Consider the following 17,335-nt stretch of genomic DNA (forward strand, 5'->3'; position numbering starts at 1 on the left):
TTCAGCTGTTCCGAGTTTTGGAAGGAGTGGCGGGGCGCGCGTCCAGAATCCAGCTTTATGGCGCTTTTTATGGGTCAGAAAACTTTCCAGGAACCTTCAGCGCAATAAGTAATCTATTAATCTGGTTCAGTAATTAGGAAATCTGTCAGCAGCGACAAAACAGAGCAGAGCACGGCCGAAACCCCCGGCACGCGAGACCCTCTGTGTTGGCAATCACTATCCTTAAAGGGGCGCTCCAGCTTTCACTAACATTACCTCTATAATCCTCAAACATTAAATCCAACATCTATGTGATACATCTTCCTGCGGTGGTGAAAAATCTCTTGACGTTGATTGGAAACCATCAGTAAGCAGGCTGGCTGCTGTTAATGGACCTTGTACTTTAATATCTATCTTGCTTTTACACAATGTACATTTTTGGTGTCCACATTGCATGTTACAGTTAAAATGACTGAGATCCGTTAAATGCCTGCATGCTGACAGTTTCCAGACTTTCCACCTTTGACTTAAATTGGCTTCCTAGCCCTCAAACCTAATATCCAACCTCTATATAATACGGTTTCATTACAGTTTTAGCTCTGCAGTGTTGAAAAATCTAACATTGACGGGAAACAATCAGTAAGCAGGCTGGCTGCTTGTTCTTAATGTTTACCTCCTCTTTATGTGTCCACATGTAAGCATTATAGTGATTCTTTTGTGATAATATAAGACACATTGAAAGATCCGTCAACAGCCCTCTTGCTGACGGTTTCCAGGCCTCATGTAAAAATCTCTGCTTGATGTCAGTTGTTGTTTACATCCTGCGGCTGACAACCAGGCCTGTTTCTTATCACAGCTGAGGATTTGGTACAGTTGGTATATTTGGCTCTGTATAGTTATACGTCTCTCCCTTCTCTTGCAGATTTCGTACCCACCAAGCGATGAGGACGACAGCGACGATTCTGAAGGAGAAAATCAGGAACTTGCACAGATTGACAAAGGTTAGAGGCTGAAGATGACCTGTGATGTCAAAATATTCAGAGGGCCTGTGTGGAGCTGAGCTGCAGTACCGGGCACAGCCACTATACATAGTGTGGTGCTGTGCCTGGTATTCAGTGGAGAGGTCACAGCTCTCATCTAAACGTTCCGGCCTCTCCAAACAACATGGTGATCATGGGGATGCCGGATGCCAGACCCCCACCAATCTGGTACTGAGTAGAGATGAGCGAGTACTGTTCGGATCAGCCGATCCGAACAGCACGCTCCATAGAAATGAATGGATGCACCTGGTACTTCTGCTTTGACGGCGGCCGGCCGCTTAACCCCCCACGTGCCGGCTACGTCCATTCATTTCTATGCGAGCGTGCTGTTCGGATCGGCTGATCTGAACAGTACTCGCTCATCTCTAGTACTGAGGACCTGTCTTAAGGATAGATCATCATTATCACCTCTTTAAGGTGCCCCCCAACTTATCTGTATGAGGACCTTAGCCTGTACCCTCTCCATAGCTTCTACATATAAGTGCATGTTATTTCTGCAGAGGCATGACATCCATTGAAATGAATAGGCGGGGCACTGGACGCATGTACTCTCTGCCCAGGCTTACAGGGGGCGCTTGTGAGCAGGGAATCCCCTCTAAAATGCCCACATGCCCTAGTAGATCACATGGACATAGTAGATGTGTGACTCCAAAAATATGGCTGCTTTCTTCTAGAAAGAGAGACAGTGTTATCCATGGGCTGTGTCTGGGGTGCAGAAGAATGAGGCTGTAATACCAGACACAGCCTGTGGACAGAGGTGGCGCTGTTTGAAGAAAATGGCTGATTCCATTCTTTGACACCCAGATGTCCTACTAGGGTATACAGACATGAGTTGTCAGGCTGAGACGACCCCTTTATTGAGAATTTCTCTGGTTGAGAGTGATGCATTGAGCGAGAACAGACTAAAGCTGTTTGGGTCGGGGATGGTTGCAGTAAGGGACTTGTCCAATCTTGTGTCTTGTACGTTCCCTACAGAGAGAAGACGAAATTGTATCCTGACCCCGTTGGCCACCAACCAGTTGCAGAACCAAGGCAACCAGTGCTGTAAAGTGAGATCCATCTTCCACCCCGGCCTGGACCGGCACAGCTCGGAAGAGGAGCTCGAAAGGATCAGTAGGGAATTTGCCGCGGAAAAACGCAAGTGGTCTCAGGTCAGCCGATTGAGCTGCCATAGCGACAACACGTCGTCCAGTGACGAGGAGGTCAAACACTTGTGCGCCATGTCGTTCAGGCCTGTTGAGCAGGCCGACGGATTGCGTGGAAGTTCCAGTCCCGTCCTGTTTAGTGCCTCCCCTCCAAAGAGACTACAGCCCCTAAATCGGAACCCAAACTCCCGGCCTCTTATTTTCACCAGTATGGGGTCCACTTTTGACCAAGGAATGCCATGTAAAAGACACAGACAAGGTTACGGAGAGAAACACAGCAGACCCAGCCTTGATCTGGAAAAGATGCAACAGGTAAGTCCGATGGAAGGAGTGAGGATGAACGGGGTCGTCGTCAACCTAGAGGTAGTCATGTTCCTATTGCCGTACAGTTGGCCATGCATTAGTGGATGAGGACCTTCTGACCACCATAAATGTGAAGGGGTGGGAAAGCTTTTGCAACATGGGCATAATCCCATTGAACCCCCAACCTTGTCCTACTATGGTAAAACCTCAAAGTTACCATACTAAAGTACAATCTCAAACCGATCCTTCTACGCTAAAACATTGAACTTGTCCTTCTAAAGTAGAACCTCAAACTTGTCTTCTAAGTCAAAACATCAAACTTGTCCTCCAAAAATAAAACCATAAATGTCCTTCTGAGGTAAAACCTCAAAGATGTCCCTCTGAGGTAAAACTTCAAACCTGTCCATCTAAGAAGAAATACCAAACTTGTCCTTCTGAGGTCAAACCTCAAACTTGGCCTTCAAACCTAAAACCTTAAACTTCTGATGTAGGACTTCAATCTTGTCCTCCTAAGGCAAACCTTAATAGATGTTCTTCTGAGGTAAAACATCAGACTTGTCCTTCTAAGGTGAAACTTCAAAGTTATTATAAATGCCGTTGGAATATCTCACCTAGGGCGTGATCCAATGGATGAAACCTATGTCCTAATGTATCATGAACACCACTTTTGGTTACCAGTTCTCCATATCTCACCATACTTTCCTAGGTGATTGGCCTGTGTACCTTCTCCTCCTTGACCTATGGGATGTTTCGGACAAGTTCTGTTCTCTTGCTGGGATCTGGTATTGCGGGTGGTGATATTTTATTTCCTGTCTTGTGAGGAGAAGTCTTATCAGGTTTTGGACAACATTGTGTCTTCATACCCTGTCTCGGTAGAGGTGCGGTGTCCATGAGTTACAACAGTTGTCAGGACTTCCCTTGGGGACAGATCACGCGAAGGCCACACAATAAATCAGAGAGGTTTCCTGTAGTACTCGAACATTGTTAGCATCTTGCCAACTCTCCGAGCATAGATTCTCCACCGCCTGGAGTAAACGTTCTCAGTAGTCCTCTCTATGAAAGCCGGCCATACCAATGGTGGTGATGAGGAATGACGAGCGTCAGGGATTTCTTTGTGATTATTCAGATTCTGTTACCCTTTTTTTTTTTTTTTTACACGCAAGAAACAAAATTTACAAATTCCACAAACTTGACCTTGACAAGACTCTGAGGAGACATGTGGGTCTATCAGGTGTGGAATGTCATTTCCTGCAGTTTTGTCTTAGTCTGCGGTATTCATTACAACTGCTTTACATGCTTTGGCTGTGTGTCAAATCACTGATACAAAGGCAGATTTAAAGGGCAGCTCCACCTACTGATAAAAGTAGATAGAGATTCTATATGTATGTATATGTGTGCATTCCTTACCACTGTCAAGGACACTGTTAAGGTTGGGGTGCGGTTGTGTCACTGTTGAGATTGTGGTGATGTTGAGGTTGTGGCGATGTTGAAGTTAGGGACTGTTGAGGTTGTGGCACTGTTCAGATTGGAGTGTGGTTGTGGCGCTGTTGAGGTTGGGCACTATTAAGGCTGTGGCGCTGTTGAGGTTGGTGTGCGGTTGTGGCACTGTTGAGGTTTAGGCGCTGTTGAGGTTGTGGCACTGTTCAGATTGGAGTGCGGTTGTGGTGCTGTTGAGGTTGGGCACTATTGAGGCTGTGGCGCTGTTGAGGCTGGTGTGCGGTTCTGGCACTGTTGAGGCTGTGGCGCTGTTGAGGTTGGTGTGCGGTTGAGGCTGTGGCGCTGTTGAGGTTGGTGTACAGTTCTGGTGCTGTTGAGGCTGTGGTGCTGTTGAGGTTGGTGTGCGGTTATGGCACTGTTGAGGATGTGGCGCTGTTGAGGTTGGTGTGCGGTTATGGCACTGTTGAGGCTGTGGCGCTGTTGAGGTTGGTGTGCGGTTCTGGCGCTGTTGAGGATGTGGCGCTGTTGAAGTTGGGGTGCAGTTGTGGCGCTATTGAGGTCAGGTGCTGTTGAGGTTGTGGCACTGTTGCGGTTTGGCACTAGTCCTGCTTTTAGGATAATTCCACTACTTCGGAAAAGGAAGAGGTTGTCCACAAATGTTGATCCAGAGCTTGGGAGGTATAACGGTGGGTGGCAAAAAGTCATGGTTAGGAAAGTGCTTGTTTTTTTTTTGGGTCTCTGGGACCGTTTTTAAGGGTTTTTTTGTTTGATTTTGGTTTGGGTGGTTGACCTGGACACAGATGATGTTGTTGATCTTATACCCCTGTAGATTGTCCTAGGAGCCCATACATCCAACTCAGCTCGTGGCGGTATCTGGTGTAATCTTGTAGTTGCCTCAGCATGCAGCAATGTAAGCATATTGCACTCTGCACACCATACTGACTGCAGATAAGCGGTGATCTCCTGTGACATCCCCTCCCTTGTAGGATACTGGCCCCGGTCTGCAGCTCTCGGCTGGGTTACTCCAGGCTATAGGTTAAATAACATTTGTCCCAGTTTCCATCGCAGCCACTTTTTTTAAATTATATTATTAGAAAGTAAAGTTAATAGGATGAAGCCGCGTCAGTCACGTCCTGCAGGGATGACAAGCCCAGACTGCACAGTACAGCGCATTGGTAAATCCTGCCTTATATGCGCTAAGGGTTTTATAGTCTTACCCTGATATGGTTAATAACAGGTGGTAATGGACTGCATACAAGCACGGAGCGCACGTACAGCAGGCGGACTACGGGAATAGTGTCCCTTTAAATTCAAGGCCATGCAGGGAGACCCTATGAGCGGCTAATGAGATTGCCTGACTCCTGGATCCTGCATGCAATGTCCTGTTTATACGTTCCAGGATAATTACTTTCTGCCCCAAAGCCTGTGACTAAAAGCTGACAAAACAAAAGGATTGCAGTAAGAATTGTACATTAACCTATATTTTGTAATATTTAATAAATGGTCTATGAAAAGAGGACGTGTCGTAACGGAGAGGGAGTATTATGTAATCCGCTTTCTATGATGTAACACTATAAAGACAGTCAGAGATTCATAGATATAGCATGACTCTGTAACTACAATACTGCCCCCAATGTATGAGAATAAAACTACTATAATACTGCTCCTATGTACAACACTACAGTATAACTACTATAATACTACTCCTATGTACAAGAATATAACTACTATAATACTGCCCCTATGTACAAGAATATAACTATTATAATACTCCTATGTACAGGAATATAACTACTATAATACTACTCCTATGTACAAGAATATACCTACTATAATACTGCCCCTATGTACAGGAATATAACTATTATAATACTACTCCTATGTACAAGAATATAACTACTATAATACTGCTCCTATATACAAGCTCCTATATACAAGAATATAACTACTATAATACTGCTCCCTATGTACAAGGATATACCGTAATTCTATCAGTAACTTCTTTCTTATACTTATACTAGCCTTTGCCTGCGACTTCGTCTGCGGAACCCTGACCCCCTGCGGGACCCACCTGGTGCGGTGCGCAGGCTTGTTCTTTTGCCTTGTGTCCGCAGCGGGCCCTTCCTACACCTGTGGATCCATGGACCCTCGGGGCCCACCCTGCGGGCCGCTGGAACTGTTTACCTCCTCTCCCTCCTGGCGCCTGGCATCCCCTTTTCTCCCTACCCGCTTCCCCATGTGGTCACTCCTTCCTCCTACCTCGTGCCCCCTTCCCCCCTAACCCCATGCCCCCTTCTCCCGTGTTACCTACTCCGTGCCCCCCCACCCTGCGGGCCGCTGGAACTGTGTACCTTCTCTCCCTCCTGGCGCCCGCCACCCCCCTTTGTCCCTACCCGCTTCCCCATGTGGTCACTCCTTCCTCCTACCCTATGCCCCCTTCCCCTGTCTTACCTATCCTGTGCCCCCTTTTCCCCCCACCAGACCCTGCTGACCATGTGTCTCCTTTCACCCTACCAACCTGTGCCCCTGCCTCACCACACCCTGGGCTTCCTGTGTACCGATGTTCCGACTTGTAGTGTCCATAGACGACAGACGCTGCGGGACAGCTGGCCGAACTGGCGTTCCAGAGCGCGGCGCAGGCGACCCCCTGTCCGGCCGCGGCAGATTACTGCGGTCCCGTGGTGAGGCCACACAGGTGGGGCAGTGTATGGACTTGTCGCTGCCCCAGAGTAGAGGTCCTTGTGCAGGACTTTTCGGACCTCTCAGAGACGCCATGTTGGTGTGGACGGCGGCCGGACGATAACATAGAGAAGCGTCACCCAATCAGGTGAGCTGCTGAAGGGGCTGGGATGACGTCATCCCAGGTCCTACAGCGTGCCAGGTCCTGCAGCGAATTGAACCGTGAGAAGCACCGGGCACGGGAGTGAATTGCGGTGGTGTACGGGAATTCCATGTAGCGTATCGTTCAATCCGGGACCCAAGGTATGTATGTGCACATTTTCAGACAAATCCGTTCAGTCGTGTAGGTGTGATTGAGGAACAAACATCCGAACACACAAACATCCGAACACACATACTTTCACCTTTATCATATTATTAGGATACACGCTCTTGAGCTGCAGGTCTCGTGTCAGTATTATCACATTTCGTTTAGTAATGGCTGGAAATGTTAATTATTCTGATTGTTTTTGTTCATCACAATATGTCGGCCTCCGACTTGTTTTGAAAACATAATAATGAGGAGGATGATGGTGGTTCTGATCCTATTGTTCTGCATGAGGAAGAGGTGTGTAGTGAAACAGAGGAAATGGTTGAAAACAGCAATTTTAAGAACATTTTATAGATTATAGAGGGAGGGTTGTGTCATTTAAAGGCACAGGAGTCCATTTATACTCATCTCATTTCTACTAGAAGACTCATGTATACTACGCGTCAGTTCTACAACGGTCATTGGTATCACAGCATGATTACCCAAAATATCAATTAGTGCATTAATAATACCGCCATACAATTCTTTGATTATACCACCTTTCAGTACAGAAAATGCTGCAAAACAATGTTCAAATAACGTCACATTGTCCTGAATAATAATAAAGTGCTGTAATGTAACCTTTCAGTACTCTAATATTATCATCATACAGTGCCCTAACAATATCAACTTCCAGTGGTCTTATTATACCGCCATGCAATGCTCTGATAATACCACCTTGCCAGACTCAGAAAATGCTCTGTTCAAATAACACAATATAATTTAAAGTCATACAACCATACATTGCTGAAATAATACCCCAATACAGTGCTCTAATAGTAACACCATACAATAGTGTAATAATACCGCTATATAATGCTCTGACAATACCACCATTCAGTAGCCAGAAAAGGCTACCATACAGTTAACTATTAATACCATAGTACCATCATATAGTGCTTTAATAATGTAATTTAGTTCTAAAATAATACCGCCATACAGTGCTCAAAAAATTGTCTTGAGGAGGATGCGGGATATTTTTATCCTTTCTTGCCTCCCCCAGTCTGTGTAAGAACCAGGACTACTTGTCTGATACTCTTGTGTCTTAAAAGCTACTGTAGGACTACAAGTCCCAGCCAGTCATGACCTGTGTCCTCTGCTGCACTTCAGTATCAGGGGTCTGATTTATCGGTCAAGACTGGAGCTGAACATGTGTTAATATTTAATTACAGCTGCAGCGGCTGAAACAACACATGTACTTGTTTTCAGAGTCCATTAGACGCCTCTGAAATTACAGCTGCTGTCGAAGCCGAGAGCAGGAGCCTCACCGTGTACTATAGTTACCTGATGGCGGTGATGATGAGGATGGTGGTGATCCCAGGAGGGTGACTGTGTGATAGCAGAATACCGCCTAATAGACTGCACTATTATTAGAGACATCTGCTAGGTTCATATGTATAGCACAGTATAAATGTGACATGTACTACAGAGCAGGTTTAAGCTATATGGTAGTTTTATTCTTGTACATAGGGGTAAGTATTACAGTAGTTATATTCATGTACATAGGAGTAGTATTATCATGTACATAGGGGTCAGTATTATAGTAGTTATATTCTAGTACATAGGAGCAGTATTATAGTAGTTATATTCTTGTACATAGGAGCAGTATTATAGTAGTTATATTCTTGTACATAGGAGCAGTATTATAGTAGTTATATTCTAGTACATAGGGGAAGTATTATAGTAGTTATATTCTTGTACATAGGAGCAGAATTATAGTAGTTATATTCTTGTACATATGAGGTAGTATTATAGTAGTTATATTCTTGTACATAGAAGTAGTATTATAGTAGTTATATTCTTGTACATAGGAGCAGTATTATAGTAGTTATATTCTTGTACATAGGAGCAGTATTATAGTAGTTATATTCTTGTACACAGGAGCAGTATTATAGTAGTTATATTCTTGTACACAGGAGCAGTATTATAGTAGTTATATTCTTGTACATAGGAGCAGTATTATAGTAGTTATATTCTTGTACATAGGAGTAGTATTATAGTAGTTATATTCTTGTACATAGAAGTAGTATTATAGTAGTTATATTCTTGTACATAGGAGTAGTATTATAGTAGTTATATTCTTGTACATAGGAGCAGTATTATAGTAGTTATATTCTTGTACACAGGAGCAGTATTATAGTAGTTATATTCTTGTACCTAGGAGTAGTATTATAGTAGTTACATTCTTGTACATAGGAGGTAGTATTATAGTAGTTATATTCATGTACAGTACATAGGGGTAAGTATTACAGTAGTTATATTCATGTACATAGGAGTAGTATTATCATGTACATAGGGGTCAGTATTATAGTAGTTATATTCTTGTACATAGGAGCAGTATTATAGTAGTTATATTCTTGTACATAGGAGCAGTATTATAGTAGTTATATTCTAGTACATAGGAGCAGTATTATAGTAGTTATATTCTTGTACATAGGAGCAGTATTATAGTAGCTATATTCATGTACATAGGGGTCAGTATTATAGTAGTTATATTCTAGTACATAGGAGCAGTGTTATAGTAGTTATATTCTAGTACATAGGGGAAGTATTATAGTAGTTATATTCTTGTACATAGGAGCAGAATTATAGTAGTTATATTCTGGTACATAGGAGCAGTATTATAGTAGTTATATTCTTGTACATAGGAGTAGTATTATAGTAGTTATATTCTTGTACATAGGAGCAGTATTATAGTAGTTATATTCTTGTACATAGGAGCAGTATTATAGTAGTTATATTCTTGTACATAGGAGTAGTATTATAGTAGTTATAATCTTGTACATAGGAGTAGTATTATAGTAGTAATATTCCAGTACATAGGTGCAGTATTATAACCGTTATATTCTTTGGCATAGGGTATGGTTATACTTTTTTGAAGTCTGTGTTTAGTAGTTGTGGCCTCCCTTCCCCCACTCCTGAGATTTGTCTCTGTGTACTGTAAGGTTCTTTGCGGTACTTCTTCCTCACATGATGTTCTCTCTTAGACACCTCTGTACGGTACATTTCCCTCGGCAGTGTGTAGTATGTAGCACGGTCTGCAGACTGTAAATGTTGCTTCATTACACAGATTGCACGGATGTGTGCGCTATTGTTGTGAATGTCTGGTAAACCACACATTGGTGTAGCGCTTCCTCTTCTCCTGCGGGGAGCGCACACATCAGGTGAGTTATTGCCTGAATGAACTTGACAACTGTTCTACAAACAGAAATGAAGAAGTGGTGAAATATTAAATGAGGTGCTAGCATGTGGAGAGGCTGGAAACTCTAGGAAGAGGGGCAGGGCCGGGGGGGATCTGCTACGATTACTCCCAGCTCATTGGGTCTATGTCACAATTGTGTGTTGGTTGTGTCTATGGTTTTCTGTAGACATTAATGGTGACCAAATACTGATAAATTCAATGACTGCAATCAAGTTGGCAAGATTATTTTAGCATAAATGCCAAATAGAAAGACTATAGCTCACCGCATATGTTGTGATACCCTCTGTATTTCCAGGGTGCATGGCCAAATGGCTCCGGACTGGTAGAGCTCCTTTGATTCAAATCGTATACGAAGAAAGTCGGTCCACACTCCTGCTTTTCCTTCTAAAATTCCATCTTTAATGTATAGCTTTAAAATCGATTCATATGCCTCGATTTTAAAGCTATACATTAAAGATGGAATTTTAAAAGGAAAAGCAGAGTGCAGACCGACTTTTTTTGTATAAGATTATTTTAGCCTCTGAGCACTCTATGGATTGAGAGATGGCCAGCATATCACCCCAGCCCTGCAGATAGATAGGTTACTGTCACCAGACCCAGCATATCACCCCAGCCCTGCAGATAGATAGGTTACTGTCACCAGAACCAGCATATCACCCCAGCCCTGCAGATAGATAGGTTACTGTCACCAGAACCAGCATATCACCCCAGTCCTGCAGATAGATAGGTTACTGTCACCAGAACCAGCATATCACCCCAGCCCTGCAGATAGATAGGTTACTGTCACCAGACCCAGCATATCACCCCAGTCCTGCAGATAGATAGGTTACTGTCACCAGAACCAGCATATCACCCCAGCCCTGCAGATAGGTTAGTGTCACCAGACCCAGCATATCACCCCAGCCCTGCAGATAGATAGGTTACTGTCACCAGAACCAGCATATCACCCCAGCCCTGCAGATAGATAGGTTAGTGTCATCAGACCCAGCATATCACCCCAGCCCTGCAGATAGATAGGTTAGTGTCATCAGACCCAGCATATCACCCCAGCCCTGCAGATAGATAGGTTAGTGTCACCAGACCCAGCATATCACCCCAGCCCTGCAGATAGATAGGTTAGTGTCACCAGACCCAGCATATCACCCCAGCCCTGCAGATAGATAGGTTACTGTCACCAGAACCAGCATATCACCCCAGCCCTGCAGATAGATAGGTTACTGTCACCAGACCCAGCATATCACCCCAGCCCTGCAGATAGATAGGTTACTGTCACCAGAACCAGCATATCACCCCAGCCCTGCAGATAGATAGGTTACTGTCACCAGAACCAGCATATCACCCCAGCCCTGCAGATAGATAGGTTACTGTCACCAGAACCAGCATATCACCCCAGCCCTGCAGATAGATAGGTTACTGTCACCAGAACCAGCATATCACCCCAGCCCTGCAGAGAGATAGGTTACTGTCACCAGACCCAGCATATCACCCCAGCCCTGCAGAGAGATAGGTTACTGTCACCAGACCCAGCATATCACCCCAGCCCTGCAGATAGATAGGTTACTGTCACCAGACCCAGCATATCACCCCAGCCCTGCAGATAGATAAGTTAGTGTCACCAGAACCAGCATATCACCCCAGCCCTGCAGAGATAGGTTACTGTCACCAGACCCAGCATATCACCCCAGCCCTGCAGATAGATAAGTTAGTGTCACCAGACCCAGCATATCACCCCAGTCCTGCAGATAGATAGGTTACTGTCACCAGAACCAGCATATCACCCCAGCCCTGCAGATAGATAGGTTACTGTCACCAGACCCAGCATATCACCCCAGTCCTGCAGATAGATAGGTTACTGTCACCAGAACCAGCATATCACCCCAGCCCTGCAGATAGGTTAGTGTCACCAGACCCAGCATATCACCCCAGCCCTGCAGATAGATAGGTTAGTGTCACCAGACCCAGCATATCACCCCAGCCCTGCAGATAGATAGGTTACTGTCACCAGACCCAGCATATCACCCCAGTCCTGCAGATAGATAGGTTACTGTCACCAGAACCAGCATATCACCCCAGCCCTGCAGATAGGTTAGTGTCACCAGACCCAGCATATCACCCCAGCCCTGCAGATAGATAGGTTACTGTCACCAGAACCAGAATATCACCCCAGCCCTGCAGATAGATAGGTTACTGTCACCAGAACCAGCATATCACCCCAGCCCTGCAGATAGATAGGTTAGTGTCATCAGACCCAGCATATCACCCCAGCCCTGCAGATAGATAGGTTAGTGTCACCAGACCCAGCATATCACCCCAGCCCTGCAGATAGATAGGTTACTGTCACCAGAACCAGCATATCACCCCAGCCCTGCAGATAGATAGGTTACTGTCACCAGAACCAGCATATCACCCCAGCCCTGCAGATAGATAGGTTAGTGTCATCAGACCCAGCATATCACCCCAGCCCTGCAGATAGATAGGTTAGTGTCACCAGACCCAGCATATCACCCCAGCCCTGCAGATAGATAGGTTACTGTCACCAGAACCAGCATATCACCCCAGCCCTGCAGATAGATAGGTTAGTGTCACCAGAACCAGCATATCACCCCAGCCCTGCAGATAGATAGGTTAGTGTCATCAGACCCAGCATATCACCCCAGTCCTGCAGATAGATAGGTTAGTGTCACCAGAACCAGCATATCACCCCAGTCCTGCAGATAGATAGGTTACTGTCACCAGACCCAGCATATCACCCCAGTCCTGCAGATAGATAGGTTACTGTCACCAGAACCAGCATATCACCCCAGCCCTGCAGATAGGTTAGTGTCACCAGACCCAGCATATCACCCCAGCCCTGCAGATAGATAGGTTAGTGTCACCAGAACCAGCATATCACCCCAGCCCTGCAGATAGATAGGTTACTGTCACCAGAACCAGCATGTCACCCCAGCCCTGCAGATAGATAGGTTAGTGTCATCAGACCCAGCATGTCACCCCAGCCCTGCAGATAGATAGGTTAGTGTCACCAGAACCAGCATATCACCCCAGTCCTGCAGATAGATAGGTTAGTGTCATCAGACCCAGCATATCACCCCAGCCCTGCAGATAGATAGGTTAGTGTCACCAGAACCAGCATATCACCCCAGCCCTGCAGATAGATAGGTTACTGTCACCAGAACCAGTATATCACCCCAGCCCTGCAGATAGATAGGTTAGTGTCACCAGAACCAGCATATCACCCCAGTCCTGCAGATAGATAGGTTAGTGTCACCAGAACCAGCATATCACCCCAGTCCTGCAGATAGATAGGTTAGTGTCATCAGACCCAGCATATCACCCCAGCCCTGCAGATAGATAGGTTAGTGTCACCAGAACCAGCATATCACCCCAGCCCTGCAGATAGATAGGTTACTGTCACCAGAACCAGTATATCACCCCAGCCCTGCAGATAGATAGGTTAGTGTCACCAGAACCAGCATATCACCCCAGTCCTGCAGATAGATAGGTTAGTGTCACCAGAACCAGCATATCACCTGAGACTGGTGTCTATGGAGTAAAACCTTTCTTCACCCCCAGTGGCGACAAGCAATACTGCATGGAGATTCTAGGCCTGCTGAGCTTCCATGGTAGTTGGGGGTCAGCCATCGGTGTCTATTTTTGATGTTTCGTTGACAAGGGCTGTGTCTATCTCAGTCAGTGAGGCCAAAGGAAGCAGCTGGTACATGGAGGAGCACGGCTTGGGATGGAGTAGCTGGACATGGTCCGGGAGAAACAGGTGCTTCTTTTGGATCAGGTCTATGAGAAACCCTGAGCGATTACGTTGCGATGGATAATCTGGTGAAAAGCTTATTGTCTGTTTCTTGATGTGTTGGCTTGAGAAGTGATGAACAGCTTGAGTCTTGTTTGAACTATCAGTAGGAGGTGATGGTCAGGACTAGACGTTGCCCCCATCGCGGTCCCTTCATCATATCATTGTTATAATTCTCCTGTCCAAAAAGACTTGGGCCCTGAGACTGAGATGTCGGAAATACTCTGCAAACCGGGTTTATTAACCATCTATTTCCAGTTCTCTGAAAGGGCTCGAGTCGGTGAGTTAGGAAACCTGGCACCTGTAATAGTGGAAGGGCTCTTAAAGGGGGTTTCCAACCCCAATATAATTTTCAAACTATGGATGGGCCATCGCTATCTGATCTTTCAGTATTTGACACTCAGACCCCTCACTGATCAGATATGCCTCTTGTGGTTTCTTCCTCGCTGGAAGAAACCACTGTGGACAGGCCGGAAGGAGTGCTGCTCTGTCCACTGTATAGCCGTGGCGCTGGGTTATTGCAGATTTCTGCTTATTACAATAACAAAAGCAGAGCTACGTCTGGTGCCTGGAGGCAGCTACATCAGCTGGTCAGCGCAGGGTCAGAATGCCAGACCCCAACCAGTCAAATACTTCCACAAACTGCGCCACACTAATCCATGAACCGTGTCTGGAACTTTGTTCCATCGAAGTGAATGGGCAGGTACAGAACTGCAATACCATGTGTAACCTGTGGGATGGTGTGGTGCTGTTTTTTGGAAGAAAGAGGCATGTATGACTATTGCTGCATATTGGGATTGTAGATTACATTTTTATAGATAAATAAGCTAGGTATGGGGGCGCTGTTGCATTGGAGTATATGGCATGTCTGTGCAGCTGCCAGTGGTAAGAAGCGGTACTACAGCTGATCATGGCACAAATGACTGTATATAACAACTGTATACAGCACTAAAATATGACAGACCAGGGATTATTGATCCAGACTATACAATAAATCATATGTCATCACTTTTATGTAAGGCATTACTTCCCCTTTAAGCTCCATAGATGGACAGTGTATGTAGAGTGTTCAGTAGCAAAATGTTCTGGGACAGACTAGAAGCCGACCCTCTCCTGCTCTGTAGGGATCTGGGATTACTCTTTCTCTGGACAAGTTCCAGAAATCTGCAGGATGTGTGAGAACAAGTGCGCCAGCATATGGCGGCATCACAACAGTCTAGGAGACACATGGCGGCTGTCACGTTGGTTTTAAAGGGCTACACAATAGTGGGGCGCATCATATATAACGTGTAGGAGGAAACACGGGGACAACATACAGGGGTGGACTTGTCATTTTGGGTGCTCCAAACAAAATTGTGTCTGGGAAGGGGGGTCCCTCAAATTAAAATGTCACGCCATGCTCCCTCTATACCGACACCGCTCCCCATTTACAGCTCAAAAAAATCCCTTTTTACTGGTGCCCACTGAATATTACCCCAATTACTGGCCCTTATGCTGTTTTTTGATCCCGCCCCATGGTAATTTACCCCTTTACTGGTCTGCTGGCGACCTCACAGTATATTGTCTCCTACACATAATGTTGCCCCCTCTTTTTGGCCTTCATATATATTGCATCCTATTTTGGGCCTCACACAGTATATCGCCACCCCTCACAGCATGACTTATGTCGCCATCGATCGTTCCTCGCCATGTTATCTCCGCTTCAGCCTCCAGGAGGCGCTGCATGTTACGTCCCAACACAATGTCACATGAAGGTGCCACGCTGCGGTCCTAAAAACAAAATGGCTGCTCCAAAAAGTGACATTATACTTTTCTTAATTCTGTCACTTTTATGGGGGTTTAGGACTAGACTATCCTTTAGGATAGGTCATCAGTATGTATTCGGTAGGGGTCAGCCAGGATCTGGCCCATCGGCTGTTGGAAGAGGCCGCAGTGCTTCATCCATCACATGGTACAGAAGCAGCTCAGTCTCATTCAAGTGAATAAGGCGGAGCTGCAATACAAAGCATAACCATTATACAATGTGTGGCGCTGTGCTGGGTATTCAGTGACAAGACCAGCTATTGTGTAAGGGTCCCATGTGTCAGACCCCACCAATCACATACAGATGACGCATCCTCAGCCCCTCTCCTGTACTGGGTGTAGTAGTTCACTAGTTGTATTCTGTCATTCCTGATCTTGTTTTTGTCATGGTGTTCTCTTCTTTGGGGCCGGTACAGCGTGTGCCGCGCTCCTAATACACCTCTGTATAAACAGGAAGCCTCTGCACATGCTCGGCCTAGCGTGGCGGGGCCGTGTTCTATGTCAGGGCCTGGTCTGTGATGTGACAGACATTTCCCAGCTGCCTCAGAGGATGAGCTCTAGGTGTCCGCTATAAGTGATCTAACCAGCAGGAGGTGACACAGCCAACAAGAATGGGAAAAATACATGAAAGAAATGAACATATTGCTCACGTTTCACGTAACATCCGCCATATTGCGAGTGTACGTATTATCCGTACCAATTACTGTAAGAACTAGGTGCAGACAACATGGCCGCCAGAGGGGCCCTAAAGTGGTTGTATTAAAAGGTGCCGGAAAAGCTGGGTAGCAGCCACAGTTTGGTCCAAAACATGTACTGGGTGACTGCAGTGTGGATGGCGGTGGTATTCACTGTCCATAATACCTGCCACCTTAACCCCTTACTATGCCACCAGTGATGCTTGCATTAACCTTTTGCTATACTAGGCCACCAAGGAAGCTTCTATTAACCCTTTATTACTATCCGAGGGCACCAAGGTAGCTTCTGTTAACCCTTTACTATCCTAGGCCACCCGTGACGCTTACATTAACCCCTTATTATCCTAGGACACCAAGGAAGCTTCTATTAACCCCTTACTGTACTAGGTAACCAGGAATGTTTGCATTAACCCTTTACTATCATGGGTAACCAGGGACGCTTACAGGAAACACTCACTACCCTAGGCCACCAGGGAGGCTCACATTAACCCCTTTCTATCCTTACCCATATGCATTCCACTGATTACTATATGGATGGCGGTAGTATTCACTGTCCAATAATAATTTCCACCCGACAAGCTTACATGAACCCCATAGTACCCTAGATAATTTTTTTATGTATTACAGTATATTCAGAACTTCTGTCTTCGTATTCTTTACACCCCTGTGCTCATCATCGCCCCCTACTGAAGATTGTATCACGTTCTTGTATTTCCATAAGACTAACCAGGTTTTCTTTATTTCAGAAAATGCTGCTTAAGAAGACTTGTGGATCCAAGACGAGAGTCATAAAGATCCGAGTAAGTCATCTATTTATTTCTATGGTGTATGGTCCGCCCTACATCTCCCACAATGCCGCACAGCACGTGTAATCTGAACACACTACATAAGCAGAGCT

The 17,335-nt window shown here is 45.5% G+C and overlaps 1 protein-coding gene across 2 annotated transcripts in view; it reads left to right on the top strand.

The window, feature by feature from the left end:
• Positions 1–17,335, top strand: part of LOC142197150 (uncharacterized) — a 52,351-nt gene that overhangs the window by 17,707 nt on the left and 17,309 nt on the right. For both annotated transcript variants that reach the window (XM_075267245.1, XM_075267246.1), the window contains exons 3-5: positions 902–980; positions 1,995–2,476; positions 17,184–17,237. In XM_075267245.1, the coding sequence (XP_075123346.1) occupies positions 902–980; positions 1,995–2,476; positions 17,184–17,237 (615 nt within the window). The remainder of the gene's footprint in view (positions 1–901; positions 981–1,994; positions 2,477–17,183; positions 17,238–17,335) is intronic.

Source organism: Leptodactylus fuscus, chromosome 3, assembly GCF_031893055.1.
Source record: "Leptodactylus fuscus isolate aLepFus1 chromosome 3, aLepFus1.hap2, whole genome shotgun sequence".
NCBI classification, from domain to species: domain Eukaryota; kingdom Metazoa; phylum Chordata; class Amphibia; order Anura; family Leptodactylidae; genus Leptodactylus; species Leptodactylus fuscus.